Source organism: Armigeres subalbatus, chromosome 2 (assembly GCF_024139115.2).
Source record: "Armigeres subalbatus isolate Guangzhou_Male chromosome 2, GZ_Asu_2, whole genome shotgun sequence".
NCBI lineage: Eukaryota > Metazoa > Arthropoda > Insecta > Diptera > Culicidae > Armigeres > Armigeres subalbatus.
This window is the reverse complement of record NC_085140.1, coordinates 37528008-37553185: the sequence shown is the minus strand read 5'-3', so window position 1 is coordinate 37553185 and position 25178 is coordinate 37528008. Positions and strand designations below refer to the sequence as shown.

The 25178-nt window shown below is 44.3% G+C and overlaps 2 protein-coding genes and 1 non-coding gene across 3 annotated transcripts; 2 read left to right on the top strand and 1 right to left on the bottom strand.

Annotated features, from left to right (window-relative positions):
* The first annotated feature begins 8246 nt into the window (after window positions 1–8246).
* Trnaa-agc (transfer RNA alanine (anticodon AGC)) lies at window positions 8247–8322 on the top strand. The gene has a single exon. It is a non-coding gene; the product is annotated as a tRNA-Ala (tRNA).
* Window positions 8323–8655: 333 nt separating this feature from the next.
* On the bottom strand, window positions 8656–9942 carry LOC134214271 (retinaldehyde-binding protein 1-like). The gene is made up of 2 exons (XM_062693677.1): window positions 9148–9942; window positions 8656–8997 (listed from the first exon to the last, which is right to left on the bottom strand). Exons 1-2 carry the CDS (start codon window positions 9832–9834, stop codon window positions 8734–8736), a joined length of 951 nt encoding a protein of 316 aa, XP_062549661.1. The 5' UTR covers window positions 9835–9942; the 3' UTR covers window positions 8656–8733.
* A 13065-nt stretch (window positions 9943–23007) lies between these two features.
* On the top strand, window positions 23008–24500 carry LOC134214270 (clavesin-2-like). Its single transcript, XM_062693676.1, has 2 exons — window positions 23008–23822; window positions 23900–24500. Exons 1-2 carry the CDS (start codon window positions 23022–23024, stop codon window positions 24131–24133), a joined length of 1035 nt encoding a protein of 344 aa, XP_062549660.1. The 5' UTR covers window positions 23008–23021; the 3' UTR covers window positions 24134–24500.
* The last annotated feature ends 678 nt before the right edge of the window (window positions 24501–25178 follow it).

The following is a 25178-nucleotide window of genomic DNA, read 5'->3' as shown; positions in this document are numbered from 1 at the left end:
GTGTGATTGTTTTGTTTTCATGGCTTGTTATAACTCGAAGAGGTTTTTGCCTCTCTTTTATCGTTGTTCGTTATCTATCGAGAGCGATTTCTGCAAACCCTGTCATAGGCATATCAGGGGTTAGTGGAATTTATACTATTGCAAACTGCTTGGAACTGTATTCTGTGCATAACCAAATACAGCAACAGTTGGCTAACGCTAACTGGGAGCTCTGGGACAAATACCAGTTTAAAAGCTGTTATCCATAATGCAACGTACACACCAGTCAAGCAGTTTGAAGAACATTGACTCCGCTCCCAAGAAATCGCTTTGGTTGCTGCTTTGTTTGAACGTGTGTGAAGTTGTTCGAACAACCATTTGACAGTTGGCGGCTCGGTTGGAAAAAATTAAAACGGTTTGATTTTGGTTTGAGTTGTCGGGGTTGGAGTCACGGTTCGCCGACCATCGACCGTGTTTAAATGTGCCCGACCGTTGAGACCCTCTAAGGACGAAGGTTCCTTTTTCCCAATTAAGTATGGAAGACAGGTGGCTAACTTAAATTGCACCTGTGAAGGACGCTACTAGTAACGACTTAGCAAAATGACTGTCAGTTACGTGATTATCACCGCCGGCCAGTAATGAAACAATATGGAAGGGTTTTATCATCACTGGTCAAGCGACCAAATTTTCCCTCAAAACCAATCGCGTCGGATTTCAGAGTTGCCCGGTTGGTTTCGGAGTAACCTCCCCAGTAGAAAAATAATACAAAAATAAACTAAGACGAAACGTACTACATTAAATAATTACCGTCAGTTTCACTTCATCGGGACAGCAAATAGCAAATAGATTACAAATATTGTTGGCCTGTAGTGTTTATTGAAACATTTCGTAGGGATTCAGTGCTCCGCCTTCTCCCCCTGTATCGTACATATTGTTTTCACTGTTTGCCTATCTCTTCGCTTCTACAGTTCTATATACCTTTCCCATTGATGCCTACTCGGTCTGTCCTTAGGGTCCTTAGCCTCCTATCGTGTGTGCTCTCTTGGGTTGGTTCACTCAGCAAAACGTGCAATGTTCGTTCGCTACGCAATCGCCTCAACTATTGTGCATACGATCTTAAGCGGCCCTCAACATATTCTCACGGCAGAGCTAGCAACGGAATATGGCTATGTTGCGGCGGGAAACCACATGCGCATGGATTATGTTCGGAAAGAGTACTCACTTTGAGAATGGACGACTTACACTTACGGACGATGGTAAAGTTACACGCTGATCGCCGGCGGGTCGGCTGCTTGCCTAGATGCTGATGCTGCTACGGTTGGTATCGAATCACCGTTCGCCGGCAGGTTGGCGGCTTGCCTAACTGGTAATGCTGCGACTACGGTTGTCGACTACGGATGGCTTTGTCTCCGGATCGGAAACTTACGGTCTCATTTGCGCGACGCGGCATGTGGGTCGATGTCCGTCGGTCGTCACCAACGGAGGAAAAACGGTTGCCTTATCCTCTTCTACTTCTCTTCTTCGGTGATTCCCTGCCTATGGCGCGTTGATTGGCGATCGCGTCCCTCTTCCGGCGTGCCCCGAAAAAACATTACAATCAAAAAGTTTTTCTCGTTCGTTTTCGACTGTTTCGCACGCGTCGGCGTATTTCTCTCCCGGACCGATCCGGTCGCTGGCACGGTGTTGAAGCGCACCGCCAAAGGAGGCGAAGGAAACCCCTTCGATATTATTTTATCAAGCAACGTGTTCTCGTCGCTGTCAATCGACGATCCCGGCAATCCACGGAAGAAGCGCAAGAGCAGGTGCAATCAGAGCGGAAGAAGAAGTCCCCGCCTGTGTTCGTAAAGGACGAAACCGCCCAAGGCTTTGCTGCGTGGGCTCTACGACATGGATGAGAAGGAACTCATCACCGAACTGGAGGGTTGTTGCCTCAAACCTGTCGCCGTCCACAAAATCGCTCGCCATCGACAGGCGAGAAAATACCGAGAACAGCTTTGCCTGATCCATCTGGAGCATGGCTCCTTCACCTTCAAGGATCTGAAGGTGGTCGGAGTGATTAACTACACCGTTGTCGGCTGGGAGCGATACCGGTCGGTGCACCGTGACATGATACAGTGCACCAAATGTCACAACTTCGGGAATTGCCACATGGCTGCGCGCTGCAACAAGTATGGCGAACTGCATCCGACGGATAAGTGCGACAAGATGGAGGTGGCCGATCCAAACTCCGAAACGCGCGGAGTTCCTGGAAATCCGAAGGAAAGCATCCACCAAAGCCCATCGGAAGAGAAATCGTGCTCCAGTGATCGACGAGGTGAACCTTCCTTCTATCATGGCTCCCCGACGAGCGGTACCAGTACTTCCACCGTTGCAGCCACACTGGCGACTGGCCGCAGCAGCATCGATTCAAGTCCCAGCACCCCCAGCTCCACCCTCCTGCGAATGGCCCCCGCTTCCTCCTGGATTCCGTCGGCTATCCCGCCGGAAGAACCTGCTCCGCTCTACACTCCGGAGCAGCTGATTCCGATCTTTGCACAGCTCTCCACTCGGCTGCGCGGCTGCAAAACCCGTTTTGAACAGGTCTTAACTCTTGGCATGTTCATTATTGAAAATGGCTGCTAGGGTGGGCCTGGTCAATTGAAACGCTTGCTCGCTCAAAATCAAAAGCATCGAACTGGCTGATTTCCTCGAGGAGAAGGATATCGACGTGGCGTTTGTAGTAATATATAGTCTAAACATTTAAAATATAAATTCTCAATATACCCAAATATTGTTTTGTAATTAAAATGATAATCGTAATAGAAAAAGAAAAATCGAATCAATTTTGGGAAGCGCCCATTTCTATATGACAAAAAAAAAACGTCATACGACGTGACATCAGATCCGAACGATTGATGCGTCTACCCATCACTAATGTAACATGTTCATGATGGACATACATACGGGTACACGTACCACGGCTTTCTCGGTTTTTCGGCAGATGCTGACTGAAAGCATCCGGATGGAGAATGCTCCGCTCTGACATGGGTAAGCGGGTGGCGCCGCCCCCATTAGTCGGAGCGTGGGAGCTACAGAACAACCGTTCTGTGCAGGAGGACTGCTCCGTTCCGACGCGGGTAAGCGGGTGGCACCGCCCCTGCTAGTCGGAACGTGGGAGCTACAGAACAACCGTTCTGTGCAGGAGGATTGCTCCGTTCCGACGCGGGTAAGCGGGTGGCACCGCCCCTGTTGGTCGGAACGTGGGAGCTACAGAACAACCGTTCTGTGCAGGAGGATTGCTCCGTTCCGACGCGGGTAAGCGGGTGGAACCGCCCCTGTTAGTCGGAACGTGGGAGCCAACAAACAATTGTTACGGCTGAACGGTCCGGTTACGACAGCGTTCATTACTGAAACCGGAGATGAGCGTCCACATCTCAAACTTCAGCATCGCGTGACTTGACCGCCCGTCCAGGGGAGGTGTTGTGGCCATCGCTCTTCGCTACAACATCAACTCTCGCCTGCTGCCAAGCTTCCAGCTGAGTATGATCGAGCCTATCGGTGTCGAAGTGACCACTTCCGTCGGCACAATCGCACTCATCGCGGCGTACTGTCCAATGCAAGCCAAAGCCGGTGATGGATCATCGGCTGCCCTTCGGAGGGACATCAGCTTACGCGGAGGCAAGACCAGTATATCATTACGGGCGACCTGAATGCCAAACATCAAGCCTGGGGCAACAATCGCGGCACCATCTGAAGCAACGACATAGAGGAAGGCCACTACACGATCTCGAGCCCGGATTCCCCCACTCGGCTGAGTCGGTCCGGTGTTCACGCAACCCTCGACATATACATAACCAACATGAACGACCACATCTCGCAGCCAGTCGTCCAGGAGCTCAGCTCGGATCACTACCCGGTGGTGGCGGAAGTGGGCTCCTTGGTTAATCGTCATCAGCTGTCCCGGCAAAACTATCATCGAGTCGACTGGGGCGACAACGTCGACTACGAGGTGCGGCCTCAAACGCCTGAAGCAATCGATCGGGAGCTGCGTTCCATAGAGGAGGCGATCTCGGTGGCCCGGGAACAACATGTACCGAAAGCTCGGCAGTTAAGCAACACCCTGACCATCGATACACTCACCAAAGATTTGATTCGATTGCGAAGTGTCACTCGAAGGCAGTTTCAGTGTACTCGACTGCCTGAGTTTAATGGAACGTACACACGGTCAAGCAGTTTGACCAACATTGACTCCACCTCTCGTTTATTCAAACATCTATCAAGTTTTACCAACAGCGACACGAACAATCTATTTATTCGTCCAACATTATCACACACGAACGAACGAAGCACCAACTCGAGCACCAACCATCAACAAATATATGGGGGTTTGTGCAACTTCACTACAAATGCTCAAACATGTTCGGCGAACCTTGACTCCGCCCTCGTCAACTCAAACCAAAATCAAACCGTTTTAATTTTTTCCAACCGAGCCGCCAACTGTCAAATGATTGTTCGAACAACTTCACACACGTTCAAACAAAGCAGCAACCGAAGCGTTTTCTTGGGGGCGTAGTCAATGTTCGTCAAACTGCTTGACTGGTGTGTACGTTGCATAAGGCACGTTGCAATCGAATCACAAAAATTATCCAGACCAGAATGGTGAACCTCAGAAATAACGATTTCTCGAATAAGATCCACCCTCTCCCATACTGTGCTAAGCCGTTCTGGAAAATGACCAAAATACTTAAATCTAAGCCTCGGCCTTTGATCCCTTTAGACAACAATGTCTCTACCGCTTGCTTGATAACTCCTGCAGAGAAGGTCGCTGAAATAGGTCGTCATTTCGCACAATCTCGGACAGAACATCGTCAGCCCACACGAAGCAGCCGTTAATGAGCATGCAAACAACATTCATCTGACTCCCAACGACTTCTCGGAGGAGTTGGAGATCTCAGCTGGTGAATTGACGGCCTATATAAAATCATCGAAAAACATGAAGGCCCCAGACAGCATCCTGAATCTCGAACTTCAACATATGAGTGCTCCGTTCTTCGAGCACCTTTCGCTGATCTTTAATCAGTGTCTCCGGCTCAGCTGCTTTCCATCGTCCTGGAATTCAGCGAAAGTCATCCCCATCCGGAAGCCTGGGAAGAACCCTTCCTCCCCCAAAAGTTATCGTCCCATCAGCCTTCTCTCAGGGTTATCCAAGCTATTCATCACCGGTTACTTGAGTCTGCCGAAAATCTCAACATCTTGCTCGAGGAACAGTTTGGTTTCCGACGCGGTCGATCAACCGTTCACCAAATGACCCGAGCTACCAACGTCCTCAGACGGAACAAGTTTTCCTCAAAAACCACCGCTATGGCCTAACTCGATGTTGACAAGGCGTTTGACAATGTATGGCATGATGGCCTGGTGTACAAACTACAATGCTACAATCTTCCCGGCTACCTGGTGAAAATCATTAACAATTCTCGCTTAAATTTTCAATAGGACCTAAGTAACATTTTTTTCGTGAATTAATTTGAATAGCGCAATCAACAGAACAACATGAAAGCTATTGATTGCAGTATTCAAATTATTTCATGAAAAAAATGTTACTTAGGTCCTTTTGAAAAGTTAAGCGAGAATTATCTGTCGGCAAGGACATTCCGGGTCTCAATCAGCAGAGCGAGTTCTAATGCGCACAACATCGTCGCAGGCGTCCCCCAGGGCAGTATCCTCGGGCCCCGGCTTTCAATCTGTTCACTTCCGACATGCCAGAACCTCCAGAAGGCGGCATTCTATCTCTGTTCGCAGATGACACCTCCATCTTTTACAACGGTAGGGGGTCTTACATTAATTACGAAAGCACTTATGGGGGGAGGGGGTCTGCCTATTTCTTACGCTCCATGTAAATAAAAAATATTTGTTTGGGAAAAATCTTACATGGGGGGAGGGGTGGTTGAAAAACCCAGACAAAATGCTTACGTAATTAGTGTAGAATAATCAGACCGGACCATGGATTCGGCATCGTAGCGCTGCAGGACGTTTGTTGTAAGGGATCAATGGTGCGAACGTTTAGAGGTAATCATACCATCTACCAGAGCTGCGGCAACACAAACGAGCTGGGAACAACTTTTATAGTGATGGGCGATATGCAAAGGCGAAAGGCGAGTGATCTGATGGTGGCCGATCAATGAAAGAATGTGCAGGTTGAGAATCAAAGGCCGGTTCTTCAACTTCAGTATAATCAACGTCCATAGCCCACACTCCGGAAGCACTGATGATGATATGGGCGCATTCTACACGCAGCTCGAACGTGAGTACGACAGCTGCCCATGCCACGACGTCAAAATCATTGGTTGGTCAAGAGGAGTTTAGACCGACTATTGGGAAGTTCAGCGCTCACCGGTTGACCAACGAAAACGGCCTACGACTGATTGATTTCGCCGCCTTCAAGAATATGTCCATTCGCAGCACCTACTTCCAACACAGCCTCCCGTATCGGTACACCTGGAGATCACCACTGCAGACAGAATCACAAATCGACCACATTCTGATTGATGGACGGCACTTCTCCGACATTATCGACGTCAGGACATATCGTGGGGCTAACATCGACTCTGACCACTATCTGGTGATGGTTAAACTGCGCCCAAAACTATCCGTCATTAACAATGTTCTGTACCGACGACCGCCGCAGTACGACCTAGAGCGACTGAAGCAACCTGATGTCACCACTGCATACGCGCAGAATCTCGAGGCAGCGTTGCCGGAAGAGGGTGAGCTCGATGGGGCCCCTCTTGAGGACTGCCGGAATACAGTTAAAGCAGCCATTAACGACGCAGCGGAGAACAACGTCGGGTATGTGAGACAAAGTCGACGGAACGATTGGTTCGACGAAGAGTGCAGACAGATTCTGGAGGAGAAGGACGCAGCGCGGGCTGTCACGCTGTACGGCAAATCTTTCAAAAATGCCGTGAATACCAGGTCCCAACGCATCATTTGTTCGTTGATTTCAAGGCGGCAAACCACAGTATAGACCGCGTAGAGCTATGGAAAATTATGGACGAGAACAGCTTCGCTGGGAAGCTTACCAGACTGATCAAAACAACGGTGGATGGTGTGCAAAACTGTGTGAAGATTTCGGGCGAACACTCCAATTCGTTCAAAACACGCCGGGGACTAAGACAAGGTGATGGACTTTCGTGCCTGTTGTTCAACATTGCGCTAGAAGGTGTCATGCGGAGAGCCGGGTGTAACAGCCGGGGTACGATTTTCAACAGATCCAGTCAATTTATTTGTTTTACGGATGACAAGAACACTGTCGGCCGAACATTTGCAAAGGTGGTAGAATTGTACACCCGCCTGAAACGTGAAGCAACAAAAGTTGGACTGGTGGTGAATGCGTCAAAAACAAAGTACATGCTTGTGGGCGGAATCGAGCGCGACAGGGCCCGCCTGGGAAGCAGTGTTACGATAGACGGGGATACCTTCGAGGTGGTCGAGGAATTCGTCTACTTTGGACCGGTTGTCCGCTACGGACATAAAACATGGACAATGCTCGAGGAGGACTTGCAAGCACTCGGAGTATTCGAGAGACGGGTGCTTAGGATCATCTTTGGCGGTGTGTAAGAATACAGTGTGTGGCGGCGAAGAATGAACCACGAGCTCGCCCAGATCCACGGGGAACTCTGCATCTAGAAGGTAGCTAAAGGGTACGATGGGCAGGACATGTTACAAGAAAGCCGGACAGCAACCCTGCAAAGATGGTGTTCGCTTCCGATCCGGTAGGTACGAGATGGCGTGGAGCGCATCGAGCGAGATGGGCAGACCAGGTGCAAAACGACTTGGCGAGCGTGGGGCGTACTCGAGGATGGAGAGATGCGGCCTCGAACCGTGTATTGTGGCGTCAAATAGTTGATTCAGTGTTATTTGTTTAGATGTAGACTAAATAAATGAATAAAATGAGGTTGACAAGACGGTGACGAAATATTACGTTTTGTTGTAACTACTGTACCCTTTGATCAACCGTCGGTCATCATTGTCCCCTCCCAGAACACGAATTTTTGAGGTCCACCGTACGGCCGGTATTAAAACTCTACACGAGCGCTTTGGTGAGTGTAAGGAAAGGTTTAGGGCCCGTTGCTTACAATTGGATCAGGCGACCATATGTATTTGTATGCACCGCGCTCCGATTGAATAAGCAAACTAATGATGGCCGTTATGTAAGCTCACAGTACATCTTCGTGTAAATCTTCCTGCAATAGATCTCAAAAAATCAAAACTGCGAAGGCCAACGGAGGTCCTTCGTAGCTTAGTTGGTTAAAGCACCAGTCTAGCGTACTGGAGGGTCATGGGTTCGAGTCCCATCGAAGGGAAAGTGGTTACTCCAATACATTTTCCAAATCAATATCTTTCACATAACGTACATATTCACATATGAGTTTTCACAACATTGTAAATGAAAGAGAACAACTTTCAACGATACATAAAAACCAACGTAAGTTTAGATCTTAAATATGTTTGAGTCTCAATATATTTAAGCGTATTAGAGATTCGGTCAGATGTAATTTTCACAATTTTTAAGAGTGTTTCTATTGAACCGAATCAAGGATGAAGGACCAACCTCTTGAAATGTTAAAAATGATTAGAGTTTTCAATTATAGTTATTCAACAAAACTTGTATGGTTTTATTTTTATTTTGAGACGATAAGATTATAAAGTTATGTTTATCATGTTCAGTCTACACTGGGTTAATAATACAATTATAATTGATTAAGCAGTATTCTTTCAGTCCACATTAAGTTTTCGAAACGTGCCAATCATTCCGGTATCGATTTCTCCGCTGGAACCTGTGGAATAATTACTACATAGGTCAGAGTAATGCTCCAGGTCAATTTCCATCTCATCCAAACTTAGGAGGAATTCACGCTTCTCCTCCAAATGCTTCATCATCAGGCGATTACATGCATCCACATCAATTGGACCACCGTATTCTTGGGGCCAAAGCGACTCCTGCAGATGCCGCTTTGCTTCCAAAACCGATGCGTGACACTGAATAAAAATAAAAATAAATTGAATTGTTCAGTAGTAATCTACTCTATATAGGTATGTAATAACAAAGCCCCAGTTCAGAAATTGCTTTTATTAATATTAGTGTAGTCAGAACCCTCAGGTCAGATAGAAGCATGGATAGAAACATACCAGAATTCGATCTCGTACTTTTGAGCTGACAAATGAAAGTGCCAAATTCGCAAGAGTGACCGCAAATTTAGGCAAGTTGACTCCATGAATCTCCCGAATTCTCAACGGCATCGTTTTGGTCAGCATGGCCATCATCGGGTTAAAATCAGCTATGTTGAAAATTCCCAAAAACTTCATTGTCATGTCAGTATGATCCTCCCAAACGCGCACACCGCCGATTTGGAATTCTTCCTCTTCGCTCATTATCTCCAGCATCATCATAATAAACCGCAAAATAGTCGAGCTCGTGTTGACCTCGGTATCGTACCGACTTATACGGATCAGTATGATAGTTCTGCCGTTTTCATCTCGCCCGAGCGCCGTCAGTGGGGCGTCTGATAGGATTGCCTGCATTGATGGGTCTTGTGGATCTAACTTGTGGAACCACTGGGGAAATTTCTGACGAGCGACCAGGTACCGTTCTATCGCTTCTCCCGCCTGATGAACAACAAACTTTCTATATCGCAGAAATTTGAGCAAGAAAGTGGCATCTGTTCGGCACTTTTTGATGTGGGGGTTCTTCTCGATCCATTCCTTCAGCTGATTCATAGCCTGATGTCGCACGTTGTCATCTTCCCTAAGCTCGTCTTTAGCCAGTGTTCGAAACTGATCAGACAGTTGACAATTGTATTGATCAGCACTCATCATCGTGATAATTTTAAATTATGCAAATCAACCTGTTAGTTCAGTTAAATTGCGATATGCAAGACCAACAAACAACCACTACTAGCGAGCAATTTCTAAAACGTACTGAGAGATGAAATTCGCCATTCTATACTCATGTTCTTGATGCTTTTGAGTGGGTTACAGCGCATTTGAAGAGAATCTACTAAGCAAATCTCGCATCGCAAAGCAGATTACAGTGATCAGCAGCGATGAGCGCAGTTACGTTAATTCCATCACGTTAATTACAATAAATATTATGCAATTATGAGAGGATCGAACTGAAGGTTAGTTTTTAATACTACCTGAAGCTATTTCAATTTCAACAGTACTTCTCAGTGCTCATTGTACCTTCTGATCCCGTTACGATCTTTGTTTGGACCCGTGCCTTCGTTTTACAAGCGGTGGTAATTCTTCGTCGGTGGTAATCCTGCAAGGACACCGTTCTGGAAAAAAAACCTCTAAGAATGTCACGTATCTACGCTCAGAAATGAACATTAACAAAAACAATAAGATGAGGGAATCTCTGAATTCTCTACTTCCTTTAAAGAAACAAGGTTTCAAGACCATCCTGCCAAAGCGTGGAAAAAATAGAAGATAGCATGAGAGTGTTTTAGATATTCCTTCTCACTCTAACATTGAAAATAATTCCTCTATCAAACTGGAGCAATCAGTTGCAGTGTGACACTAAATTCAACTTCATTATTATTGACGACGATCTTCAGCTTCTGATGAGTCTTAAGAATGTGAGGCGAAGGCAATACCAAATAAATTTGAAAGTTATTTGGCGAGATTTGCAAAATAAAATTAAAAAATCGCTTTGCTTTTCTGAGGAATACCAATTTTAAGAATAATGTATCAAAGTTGGATCCCAGTTCGAAACCCTTTTGGAAATAAACAAAAATTCTTGGAAAACCTTAAAAGCCAATTCCAGCGCTTAAAGATGGAAGTAACATTTTATTAACAAATGGCGAAAAGGCTCAAAAACTTGCTCAGCTGTTTGAAAGTGCCCATAATTTTAGTCTAGTTCTCACTAGTCCTATTGAGCATCAGGTTACAAGGAGCTTCGAAGACATTCTCAATCAAGAGAATGTTTTTGACACTTCATTGGGAACTAATTTGGATGAAGTGAGGTCTATTACTATAGAATTTAAAAATATGAAAGCCCCAGGTGATGATGGTATTTTCTATATACTTATCAAAAAACTTCATGAGAGCTCTTTATCCTTTTCAGTTAATTTATTTAATAAAAGTTTTTATTTGGCCCAGATATGTACTGATCAAGTAGAGCATGCCTGCCCAACCTTTTCAAGTGAAGGGTCAATTCTTAGAATTAGCACTTGCTGGAGGGCCAGAAAATATTCGGTACATAACTTAATATTTTCATAAAATATTTTCAAAATAATTATTGTTTTGTTTTCTTCACTTGTCATAAGACGAGTTTATACAATCCCATTGAATTCCACCACCTAATTGTATCTTGACAGATACGTATTTCGACCTCAACAGTAAGGCCGTCTTCAGTGTCTTGTACTTGACTCGACTTCTCTCGACTTCTTGTCTGTCATTGCTGATGCTCCATCAAACGTAAGCTCGCTTAAGTTTTCGATGGAGAAAAAAAATCCTTTGCACAGGTCTTACCAGCCGTCAGGTTTTTTTTTTCGTTAGTTATTCTTGGCATTGGGATCAAAGCTGCCAAGCTCTTATGAAGACAGCCACAGGTTCAGGTCAGTATTTTGATCGTTTGGGAGAGATTAGATTAGCGGCTTTTTCACGTAACGTTCAAGTCTTCTGCAAGAATTTTTACTATTCACCATTTTCCGCGCAAACTAATGCTAGGGACACGGCAGGTATTTCCGACCATCGTCATAGGGGCTAAAATCAATTAAAAGCAACGTCATTTTGCTAGAACTCCACTATAGTAGAACGTTTCGCCTATGCTTACGATTGGGTACGGATGAATTTGGCAAAAAAGCTTCTATTTTATTGATGTTTGAGACTATGACGATAAAACGAAAATGCCTGCCTTAACCCTACCTCAAAATTTTGTAGCCAAATTTTCTTATTTGTGTTACCGGGAAAATAATAAAATACAGTCGACTCTATATATCTCGATATCTCTCCCTCGAAGGTTTCTTCATTCCCTTCAATCTACATTCGTTTGGACTTTATTCATCTCGATGATTTCCCTATCTCGATATATCTTTATCTCAATGTGTTCTGATACGATTTTGTTCAGGATTCACTCTCCTTATGTCGAAATGTTCAAATTGTAGGGCTACTAGACTATCTTTGGACATTAACAAACACATCAACAACAGGAAACGAAATTTGTTTTGTGGTTGTTTTTCATAGCAACGAGCATTTTTGGATCTAGTACCCATTTCAATTTTCCTTCCATTCCTCGATCTCTCTCTATTTCGATGGTCCCATCAATATCGAGATACGGAGAGGCGACTGTATTCATAGAAAATTCTTTAAGAAAACTGATGAGTTTTTCGATTTTTTCAATTTACGCTTTTAATTTTTATTTCCCACCCCCTTCATTATCGAAAGGTCAATGGGACGAAAGAAGAAATAAATGAAAATTTGAATTGATTGAGCTTTGATTCTTGAAGTTCTATAGAATATGATATATCAACTGCGCCCTTTCAAATTTCATATTTCATAGTATGCTTGTATTCAGATTATATTGAAGATAATGACGCTATTAGCATTTGAAATCTCTTCTAATTTCATGACGGTCTCGAATTTGGATAATTTCGTTTTACACCCTATCCCAGCCTTCCCCTTAGACGTAGTTTACGTTAAAAAATTGTTTTGCTTTTCAATATTTTTGGAAAGTTGAAGGAAAAATAAAAAAAAATTGTAACGGCCTAATTTAATTCCTTCCTACAATGTTCGGGTCAATATGACCCGAATCGCACTTTCAAATAATTAGGGTAACTGTACCGATTTTGGCCAATTTTGCGAATAACTCCAAAAATAAAGATATTCGCGAGGGTTTTATTAGTTCCAAAAAGAGATATTTCCCTTACGATTCAACGCTGCTTTCAACAGATTGATTATTTTGGAAAAATATGTATTTTTCAGGGTTGGCCAAATTAGGCACTAAGTTGGCCAAAACCGGTGCACTTTATTCATTTATTCAGACTAAGGCCGAAGCGGCATGTGCGGTATATGAGAGTCTTCTCTATTCGGCTCGGTCCATGGCTACACGTCGCCAACCACGCAGTCTACGGAGGGTCCGCAAGTCATCTTCCACCTGATCGATCCACCTTGCCCGCTGCGCACCTCGCCTTCTTGTGCCCGTTGGTTCGTTGTCGAGAACCATTTTCACCGGGTTACTGTCCGACATTCTGGCTACGTGCCCGGCCCACCGCAGTCGTCCGATTTTCGCGGTGTGAACGATGGCTGCTGATGCAACTCGTGATTCATTCGCCTCCTCCACGTACCGTCCGCCATCTACACCCTACCATACACGCTAAAAATGAACTACTCAAAATTGAGTCGAATCCGACTCATTTTCATTAAAAACGGGACAACTCAAAATTTGAGTAAAAGATACTACTTCAATAAAATGATGATTGCACTTAAACTAGGAGTCTGTTTGTCGTAAAATGCACTTAGATAGATAGATAAACTTGATTCGCATCTGTCGTATTAAAAATTGATGGAAGGCCAAGCTTAACTTTCGCGAAATCATCATTTTATTGAAGTAGTATCTTTTACTCAAATTTTGAGTTGTCCCGTTTTTAATGAAAATGAGTCGGATTCGACTCAATTTTGAGTAGTTCATTTTTAGCGTGTAGATGGTACGCAGCACTTTCCTTTCGAAAACTCCAAGTGCGCGTTGGTCCTCCACGAGCATCGTCCAGGTCTCGTTTCCGTAGAGGACTACCGGTCTAATGAGCGTTTTGTAGATTGTCAGTTTGGTACGGCGGCGAACTCTATTCGATCGGAGCGTTTTGCGGAGTCCAAAGTACGTACGATTTCCTACCATGATGCGTCTCCGAATTTCTCTGCTGGTATCGTTATCGGCGGTCACCAGTGTGCCCAAGTACACGAATTTTTCAACCACCTCGATTTCGTCACCACCGATAGAAACTCGTGGTGGGTGGCTTACATTGTCCTCTCTTGAGCCTCCTCCTACCATGTACTTCGTCTTCGACGTGTTGATGACTAGTCCAATCCGTTTGGCTTCGCTTTTCAGTCTGATGTAGGTGTGGGATATACGATTGATATCAGAAAATCAGCAGTGATTCAAATCGTTCGGGGCTGTCAGTTTGAATATGAATCTGAAACATTAATTTTCTCAGCAGCTGTTCTTCTTCTTCTTCTTCTTATTGGCATTACATCCCCACACTGGGACAGAGCCGCCTCGCAGCTTAGTGTTCATTGAGCACTTCCACAGTTATTAACTGCGAGGTTTCTAAGCCAAGTTACCATTTTTGCATTCGTATATCATGAGGCTAACACGATGATACTTTTATGCCCAGGGAAGTCGAGATAATTTCCAATCCGAGAATTGCCTAGACCGGCACCGGGAATCGAACCCAGCCACCCTCAGCATGGTCTTGCTTAGTAACCGCGCGTCTTACCGCACGGCTAAGGAGGGCCCCAGCAGCTGTTCTAGATTCAGTTTTTATACCAGTCAACTGTCAAAAAATAAAACTGGTATAACGCTCCGTTCTATTTTCTGCAGATTTGAACCACGATTGAATCACGAGATTCAAATATTTTTCAATTGTTTTGGTGTATGGTTGCGTCATTTTATATACAGATCACCACTTTGCAATTTCGGCGCCTTTCTTGGCAGTAACATAATGATTTCAATTAATTGAATATTTGAAAAACATGAATAGAACACTGCTGGGGAAACCAGCGAGTTTGTTCTATTTTGCTCCAGATTCAAAATAGAATAGTGATCGAAAATTTAGAATGAAACTGAATGAATCCAAGCGTCACCACTTATCACACTTTTTGTAGATGGGACACACGACATGGGCTGCGAAATTGTGAGTTGACATCCGGGAAGGGGCGCCTAACATAGCTCTGGTCCTCACAAGTTCCAATACTCACGCTTCCACGGGTCTTCCGATGACAATTGACCGCCAGCTAAGGGTTGCGTACTTAGCTGGTAGTGCAGCCTGGGCACTGTTGTCCTTCTGACATCAGCTAGAGTGAGAGGGTGCGTACTGTGGGGTCTGCCTAGGATGTGGTGGGGTTCGACAGTGGGCTCTGTTGAACTTTTATAAAAAGCTGCATGTGTCCCCAAGCAGGCCCTATCAAAGCGACCGTGTGCCGCTCAAAGCGCACTAGCCTAGTCCCGGTGTTGGGTGGGACTTTAAACAAATTTGACCCGACTGATCGAGCGTCTGTCCACCAAGGAGGTGCGGCTCCAACAGCGTCTGTTCTGGCATCCAGCGGCTGAGTATGAAATTCTATTCCCCGGAAGCTATACCTAAGATGGCAGCCCCATCCCGGTGGATAGGGAACCTTGGGCCAACAACCTACTGTTCCCGAAACATCAATTTGTTCGAGAATCCGATAATGAAAGAATACGGACTGATTTTACGGCGACGACTCTTAGCGCGAAACAACGGACACGAATTGGAACATGGAACGTTTTAACCCTAGCCCAGCAGGGTAAATTGGCACAACTTGCCAATGAGGCACGCCGCATGAAGCTTGAGATCCTGGGACTGAGTGAAGTCCGTTGGCCAAACTTTGGAGAACTCAGAACGCCGTCGGGACAAGTTCTGCTATACTCTGGTTTACGAGGTGAACACGCTCCCCGGCATCGCGGAGTTGGCTTCCTACTAAGCGCTCAGGCACACTCTGCACTTATGAAGTGGGAACCTATAAGTGAAAGGATAATCGTTGCCAGATTTAGAACACGGGTCCGAAACCTTACTATAATCCAATGTTATGCGCCAACCGATGCTGCTGATCTGCAAGACAAAGAGAACTTCTACAGTCAACTCAATGCCGTCGTAGATAGAATTCCGAAGGGTGATATCAAGATCTGTTTGACTTTAATGCGAAGATCGGATCCGACAACTCGAACCATGAGCGCATTATGGGACGCCATGGTCTCGGAGAAATGAGCGAAAACGGAGAGCTGTTCGCAGAATTTTGTGGTAATAACGACATGGTGATCGGGGGATCGCTCTTCCCTCATCGACCGGTTCACAAGGTCACGTGGGTCTCCCGTGACGGCTTTACAGAAAATCAAATCGACCACATCTGCATCAGCCGAAAATGGAAACGGAGCCTTCCTGATGTACGGAATAAACGTAGTGCCGATGTCGCGTCTGATCATCACCTCCTCATCGGCGAAATACGCCTGCGCATTGCGCGGATTCGTCGGCAGGAGGAAAGAGTTGGACGACGATTCAACACACGCCGACTGGAAGATGCCACGGTGAAACGGTCCTTCGTTGAAGAGCTGGAGACGCGTGCTGCAGATATTCCGGAAGGTGGCAGCGTGGAAGACCAATGGACCGCCATCAAGAATGCCTTCATCGCCACCAGCGAGAACAATCTGGGCGAACTACGCACCCAGAGAAAACAATGGATCACCGATGAGACCTGGAGGAAGATAGAGGAGCGAAGAGAAGCCAAAGCCGCGATAGAGCGATCGAAAACCAGAGGAGCCAAAGTCTTAGCCCGTCAACGATACACGGTTCTTGAGAAGGAAGTAAAACGCTCATGTCGACGGGACAAGCGAGCGTGGGCAGACTCTCTGGCCGACGAAGGAGAGAGAGCCGCCGCAACCGGTGACATTCGCCTCCTCTACGATATCTCACGACGCTTAAGCGGGGCGAAGATGAATGCAATGATGCCTGTGAAAGACGCGAATGATCAGTTATTGACCGACCCAACTGACCAGCTGAAACGCTGGTTCGAGCACTTCGAACAACTTTTTCAAGTGCCAACCAGGCCATCACCACCTCGGCATGATCTGCCTAGGATCCGACGTATAACACGTGTCAATACCGAAGCTCCATCACTGCTAGAGATTCAAACAGCCATCCAAAGCATGAAATCGAATAAAGCCCCAGGGGTCGACCGCATATCAGCCGAGATGCTCAAAGCTGACCCCATGACATCCGCTCAACTACTGCATCGTTTATTTCGTAATATCTGGGACACCGCAACTTTCCCGGTCGACTGGATGCAAGGTATCTTAGTGGAGGTGCCCAAAAAGGGTGACCTGACTGTATGCGATAACTGGCGAGGCATTATGTTGCTGTGTACCGTTCTCAAAGTTCTATGCAAAATTATCCTAGCCCGGATTCAGGAGAAGATCGATGCGACTCTCCGGCGGCAGCAGGCTGGATTCCGTGCAGGAAGATCCTGTGTGGACCATATTGTCACGCTCCGCATCATTCTGGAGCAGGTCAACGAATTCCAAGAGTCCCTTTACTTGGTATTCATTGACTACGAAAAAGCTTTCGACCGTCTCAATCACGAGAATATGTGGGGCGCCCTGAGACGCAAGGGGTTCCTGAGAAAATCATCGGCCTCATCGAAGCACAATACGAGGCCTTTTCGTGTAGAGTGCTGCACAATGGGGTCCTGTCCGACCCTATCCGGGTCGTAGCTGGTGTGAGGCAAGGATGTATTCTATCACCGTTACTGTTCCTCATCGTAATCGATGAGATTCTGGTAGATGCGATTGACCGTGAACCAAACCGCGGGCTGTTATGGCAGCCTATAACCATGGAGCACCTAAACGACTTCGAATTGGCGGATGACGTTGCACTACTCGCGCAACGGCGCTCTGATATGCAGAGTAAGCTCAACGACCTTGCCGATCGCTCCTCCTCGGCAGGTTTAGTCATCATCCTCAACAAAACCAAATCGTTGGATGTAAACACGGTGACTCCTTCCAGTTTCACAGTAGCCGGGCAACCAGTGGAGAATGTTGAAAGCTTCCAATATCTTGGTAGCCAAATGGCGTCAGACGGCGGTACCAAGATCGACATAGGCGCACGGATCAAGAAAGCAAGGGCTGCCTTTGCGAGTTTAAGAAATATCTGGAAAACAGGCAGATAAGTGAACGCATCAAAATACGAATTTTCAACTCTAACGTGAAATCTGTGCTGTTATACGCTAGCGAAACATGGTGTGTATCAGTGGAGAACACTCAACGGCTGCAGGTGTTCATTAACAGATGCCTGCGGTATATAATTCGGGCCTGGTGGCCTCACAACTGGATCTCAAACAACGAGCTCCATCGTCGTTGTCACCAGAGGCCGATAGCAACTGAAATTCGGGATCGGAAGTGGGGCTGGGTCGGCCACACTCTACGTAGGGGCGGAAACGAAATCTGTAAGCAAGCATTAGACTGGAACCCAGCGGGACATCGCAGCAGAGGCAGACCCAGAGGCTCATGGCGGCGAAGCCTCAATAAAGAAATAAAAGAAGTCGACCGAAATCTAACCTGGCAACAGGTTAAAGCGATAGCCGGGCATCGCTCAGGATGGAGATCTTTCAAGTCGGCCCTTTGCACCACCGGAGGTGTACAGGATTCATAAAGTAAAGTAAAAACACACGACATCTTCCATCCACTCCTGCGGCAGAACCTCATCAACCCAAACCTTGGTAATCACTCAGTGCAGCGCTCTGTTCAGTGCCTCACCACCGTGTTTAAACAGCTCTCCTGGTAGTTGGTCAACTTCAGGGGCTTTGTTGTTTTTGAGCCGGTCGATCTCCTCCTGGATTTCCTGGAGATTCGGAGCCGGAAGTCGCATGCCTTGCGTGCGTGCTCCTAGGTTCATTACCATACCGCCACCGTTGTCTGCCATATCGCCATTCAGGTGCTCTTCGTAGTGCTTCCGCCACCGTTGGATCACCTCACACTCGTTTGTAAGAAGATTCCCGTTTAAGTCCTTACACATATCGGGCTGTGGCACGTTGCCCTTACGTGAACGGTTTAACTTATCATAGAACTTTCGTGCGTTATTAGTGCAGTACAATTCCTCCGTCTCTCCACGGTCTCGATCTTCCAGCTGGCGTTTTTTCCTCCGAAAAATCGAGTTTTGTCTGTTCCGCGTCCGTTTGTATCGTGCCTCGTTCGCCCTCGTGCGGTGTTGCAGCAACCTCGCCCATGCTGCATTCTTCTCCTCAACTTACTGCTCACATTCGCCGTCATACCAGTCTTTTCTCTGATCCGGGGCCACCGTGCCTAGTGCAGCGGTTGCGGTGCTTCCAATGGCGTATCGAATATCTCTCCAGCCATCTTCAAGAGATGTTGCGCCTAGCTGCTCTTCCGTTGGGAGTGCCACTTCCAGCTGCTGCGTGTATTCTTGTGCTATTCTACTGTCTTGTAGCCGCCCAATTTTTAGCCGCGGTGGACGACTCCGACGCGTGTTTTGTTCACCGTCGAGAGTTTTGAGCACAGACATACTGCAACGAGGTAGTGGTCGGATACAATATTGGCACTGCGATAAGTGCGTACGTTCGTGATGTCAGAGAAGAATTTACCGTCAATTAGAACGTGGTCGATTTGGTTTTCCGTTACTTGATTAGGTGATTTCGATGTGGCCTTGTGGATATTCTTGTGGGGGAAGAATGTGCTTCGGACTACCATTCCGCAGCAGGCTGCATAGTTTATGCATCGTTGGCCGTCGTTGTTCGATACGGTATGCAGACTATCCGGTCCGATGACCGGTCTATTCATTTCCTCCCTTTCTACCTGAGCGTTCATTTTACCGATGACGATTTTGACGTACCGCAGTATGTCTGCACCAGCTGTGCATAGAACGCTTACACGGATACAAATTTCATCCATTTGAATCAAAAATATTCATGTTTGTTTGCAAACAGATAACTATGTTTAAATCAAACATCAAATCAAACATAATAACAATAACGAAATATTATTGTTTCAACAATACTGTTGGAAATGAGCTTTTGAGAAAGCTCAAGTGATGTCAATTTACACATTTGAAAACATTCTAAGGAAGATATTTATGAATTTTTCAACACGGTTTCTTTGATATGAAATTGTATGAAAGGTTCGACACTTCATCTCGCTTCATCCCATAGCTTTCATTTTCATCCCACACGGACACAAAACAATTCACATTGAATCAAAAATATCGCTTGTTATTTTCAAATACATATTTATTTTCAAGTTTACCTTGCATATTATTATTTCGACAAGAAATGTCTTGCTGATTTTAACAAGAAAATATCATTGTTTTAACTATCCTGTGAAATTGAGCTTTCCCGAAAAGATAATTACAGAGAATAATTTAAAAAATGTCTCATTGATTGATGTGAGCAAACGGGCTTTATCAAAACATGCATGATTATTATCTATATCTAAACACCAGACATCGTAATACAGAGGGTAAAATATATGATTATTTTCAACATGTAATTACATTTCGTGGATGGATGCAAACAGCATCCCAAGCAACCAGAAGTTCGGATAAGAAGGGCTATTTTGGCTTAATCAGCTCTCATTTTAAGTAATTTTTTGTATGTAACGGAACTTTAAGTGAACTCTCTGTCCTCTGTCCCCTTTCTTATGTGAACTGTTCATGGCTAATCTTGAAAAGGATTTGAAGGAAAAAGGGGCCATTCCTGAGCGATGGTGGAGATATGTAGATGATATCTTCAGCATCATTAGGAAAGACGCACTTCCATCAATCCTAGAAGCCATTAATAGTGCACATAGGGATATCAAGTTCACTTGTGAACAAGAGAAAGACGGAAAATTGCCCTTTTTTGATATTTTAATAGTTAGAGAATCAAACCAGATGAATTTTGAAATTTACAGAAAACCCACACACACACAAAGAGTTATACCCAACACTTCAAACCATTCACACCAACACAAAGCAGCCGCATTCCAACACATGATACATAGACTCGAGACTTTTCCACTTAGCGTCACAGGGAAACAGAAAGAATTAAATTACATTTTTGAAACAGCTAGACTAAACGGATACTCAACTAGAACTATTCAAGCTATTATAGACAAACATAGAAAACCCCAGTACAGAAAATCATTAACTACATTATCACCAATAACAAATTAATTGCGACGAGTATTCGTTAATTTTGACCATAATATAACCAGATCATTACGCTCTAGAAAAATTGGTATCGAATTAGTTTTCAGTAGCAGGAACAACCAACTGAAGACACTACTTGGAAGCACAAAAGATCCCGTTGACGCATTAGGAAAATCTGGAGTTTATAAAATATCATGCCCACACTGTGACAAAATCTACATAGGACAGACAAAACGAACACTAGACACGAGGTTCAAAGAACATTTGGCAGAAGTAACTAAAGCAAACAAAGACACTGAAAAAGGTATACATTATCATTTCAAATCTAAAGTAGCCGAACATATATTTAACGAAGATCATCAATTAACCAAAGACAACATATCACTTCTCAGACAAATACAAAATCCTTGGAAACTTGACGTAGCGGAAAGCTTAGAAATTTACAAACAAAAACAAATAAACTTACTTAACAAAGATCAAGGAAACGGATATACCTGGCTGTTTAGATTACTACCCACGGGACGACGACGAATCGGTACAAGCGACATGCCCTAATTTTTACCTACAGTTCTACCTACACACCATATTTAAAGTTAATGAGCAATGTTTTTCTCCAGTCGATAACAAACACTGAAGAAGTTTCCAAGTAGGAAACGAAATACGTATCTGCTTGTTGATACATAAAAAAGTTAATAGTGGAAGTAAATGGAAGAATAATAGTCTTTTAACCTTTCCTATAATCTTACTAGGTTTCTTAAGATTCGAAAAAAGACTCGGCAAATCCTAAGATTTCAATAGAGGTAACTAAACTGTAAATGAGAAAGAATATTTCGAATGGATGTATAAAAATCCATAGTTTTCATTTCCTGAGCAGGAGAAATTAGCTCAACAGGAAATTAGCAGGAGAAATTAGTTGATTCTGTTATTCATACCATACACTCTGTTATGAACTAGCCTTGCATAGAAGGTAAAATACCAAAAAATGATATGCAAAATACTTTAGGCATAACATGCTTAGGTATTTCAATACAAAACGCATCACAAATTATTATTCGTTTGATATTGAAATACCTAAGCATGTTATACCTAAAGCAATTTGCATATATTTGCAATATATTGAGTTTTGGTACCTCTTATGCAAGGCTATAGCTATAGTTCATACCTATTTCTGTTATCGAGGTTGTCGCTCCGGCTTGAGTTTTGCAAAGCAAATATTTTTTTAAAGTATTAAAGTTTGTTTTGGGAATTCCTCTAGATGTATGAATTAGCTATCTGGTGGGCCAACTTGCGGATAGTGTTGAGCGGAAACGATAATTTTTCTGCGTTTGACTGTAAGAATAGAAAAATTGGAAAAGGTGGGTCACACCGCGCCAGTTGCGCCAATGGGTAGATCCTTTAGGTCTGAACTCCAGAATACTTTGGAGAACGTAGCGATTACAGAATATGGCCGATCATCAATCTGAGGTCAGTTTCGGAAAGTTTATGAGTTGGCGATTATTTTGGGTATGTAAACATGTAAATTTGGCAGAGAAATGCCGGAGATATTGCTAAGTTACAAACGTTTTATTCTTAGTTATCTACAGTTGATTTATTACATGTTGTTGAATATTGAAAACATTTTGCAACATCTATATCGAACTCTATTAGAAGAGGTGATCAACAGTAAAAGGGTCTAACTTTGCAAAGCTCTTGCTTTTTATATGGGCATAGTGCATTTTTACATATTTACAAAAATTACATCTGATTGGCAAATGGATAGATATAATATCGTTTTGCCATTCTCATTTCAATTTTTAAGCTTTAAATTATATCACCCACATCTTCATTATGTTACTATTGCATATATTTGTTACTTCTTACATACATTAAAACCTACTTAATGGAGCACTACTGCACAAGAAGTAATAATGCATCCACAAAAATGCATACAAACGCTCAGTATAAGCAAAAGCAAAAACATTTGCTAAGCCGGTTGCAATTTACCTTCATACCAATCCACGCCACGTTCGTTACAAACAACAAACGTCTGTAAAACGCTTACACTGACTATAAGTTGCGAATCGCCTATGTTACGTCGGCTGGGCTCGTCATTTCTTCCGCATTGAAGTCGCCACCACATCATATGGACAGAGCTTTATGAAGCTCTTTTTGCAAGCTACTAGTTTGCTGCCGACCACACGCCCTGAATCATCCATTGCAGTCGTAGTCATGGCCAGTAACGAATCAGTCGGTTTTAGTGTGGAAAAGTGTCCCAAAGAATATCCGTCCTACCGTTGTAGTCTGAGTGAACGGGAACAAAAACAAGCAAAAGAACAACTGGGGGAAGATGACTTTGTACGGGATCAAACTTTGCAAAAAATGCGGGAATGGATTGCCTTCCATCCGCACATCCAAAAATGTCGAACAGATTCCATATTCCTGCTGCGGTTTCTAAGGGCAAGGAAATTCAACTTGACAGAGGCATGTGAAACCTTGGAACGATACCTTTCGATGCGCCAAGTGTTCAGAATCTGGTTTGAGAATTTGGACCCCGAAGATAAGTACATGAAACAGCTTCTGGCTGCTGAAGGAGCCCTACCACTGGGGATAGACAACCGTGGTCGGATGGTTGGATTGGTCAAGGTTCGCAACTTTGATGCCACTAAGTACACGTGTCACCATTTGGGTCGATTCACTCATATGGCGCTGGAGGCTTTTTATGACGACGAACAGGTTCAGATTGGAGGAGGAGTAGCGGTCATCGATTGTCAAGATGCCACAATGGCCCATTTCACGTTGTTTAAACTTTCCGATATTAGAAATTTTATGGAGTGCCTAAAGTATGCACTTCCTGTGCGTGTCCAGGAAGTCCATCTCATCGGTCTACCGCGCATCGGAGCTGCGATCGGTGATCTCATTCTCAATTTCGCCAGTGCCGAGATGAAGCGTAGAATCAGTGTAAGTTGTTATTGTTGATGTTTTTGTTAGATTGATGAGTGATGATGAGATAACCGTTGTGATGATTTATTCAACAGTTTCACTCAAACCTGTCTGACGCCTTGAAGTTGCTGGATGTGAATCTGATGCCGGTGGAATACGGTGGAACTCAAACTGCGAGGGAGATTACCGAACGGTTGAGGAAACGATTGATAGCCAGCAGGCAAATGCTACTGCAATTAGATGAATTAGAAATTGATGGAGCGCCCTATGCTGGATTCTGGAATCAAGGCAAAGATGAAGACGTGGAGTTTGGAATGGAAATTGACTGAGTAAAAATGTGATAAATATGACCAAATTTAATATGTAATTGGCCAGTGATGTACAGATTTCAATAGTAAAATAAAATGAAGATTTTGAAAATGAATTATGGTAAGCACTAAGTGATAGTCAGGAAAACCCAGAATATTCGCTGTGGCATTCCAAACTTTCTCGATCGACTACTTTGTAACAAGTAAACAGCTTTGAACAGGGAGCTGATTAGGTTATGTTTGGGGCGTTCATGACCTCGTCCATCGTCCAGTGACCTTCCATCTAACCTAATCCAATGGCCTCATTAGGCCACCCCGCAATGGCTGTCCAAAAGACTTTTCTGTGGTCCTTTGGTGGTGAGATATTGTACCACAGATTGTACTGAGCTCAATGAAGGGAACTATTCAGTTAATTCTTTCGTGCTACCTGTCGTTGAAATTTCTGAAAAATCTTGCTTTCCTAAGAATGTTCCGTGGATATTCCGAAGAATTGCCAGTAAACATTTTTGATAATTTAGTGAAAAATCTTTGAATTTCCTGTTCTCTAGGAGGAACTACTGGAGGATTTTCTTGAGGAATCCGGAAGGAATTCTCGAAGGAACTCCCGGAGGAATTTTCAGAGGAACTACTGGAGGGTCTGCCGGTGAAACTCCCAGAGGAATTCTTGGAGGAACTGCCGGTAGAAATCCTTTCCGGAGGAACTCGTTGAAGAGATGTGATGAGCATAATAGATGAAATCAGATCCAGTATTAATAACATTAATAACAATAACTTCAGATATTATCAAATGTCTAGAATGATAAACCAAATTAAACAAATTAATGCTAAAAATGGAGGAAGACTGATAAGAGTACAAGCTGGCGAGATAGGACTGCTTGTTATGATTATGATTCGTGATCAGATTATTGGATTTGATTACAAATTTGAAAAACAATGATATTCAAAAGAATATTAAATATAAATTTTTTATGGGAATGTGAGATTCGGTACGGGTATCAAACTTGCATTTGAACACTTTCAAATGCATGAATTTGAACGACATTTCTTTATGACGACCTCAGTTTTA

Excerpts from the sequence above, each read along its gene's own strand:
- LOC134214271 (XM_062693677.1), bottom strand. The coding sequence starts at position 9,834 with ATGATGAGTGCTGATCAATACAATTGTCAACTGTCTGATCAGTTTCGA. Across the intron at positions 8,998-9,147 it reads AAGTACGAGATCGAATTCTG|TGTCACGCATCGGTTTTGGA; the intron begins GTATGTTTCTAT and ends ATTTTTATTCAG.
- LOC134214270 (XM_062693676.1), top strand. The coding sequence starts at position 23,022 with ATGAAGCTCTTTTTGCAAGCTACTAGTTTGCTGCCGACCACACGCCCT. Across the intron at positions 23,823-23,899 it reads AGATGAAGCGTAGAATCAGT|TTTCACTCAAACCTGTCTGA; the intron begins GTAAGTTGTTAT and ends TTTATTCAACAG.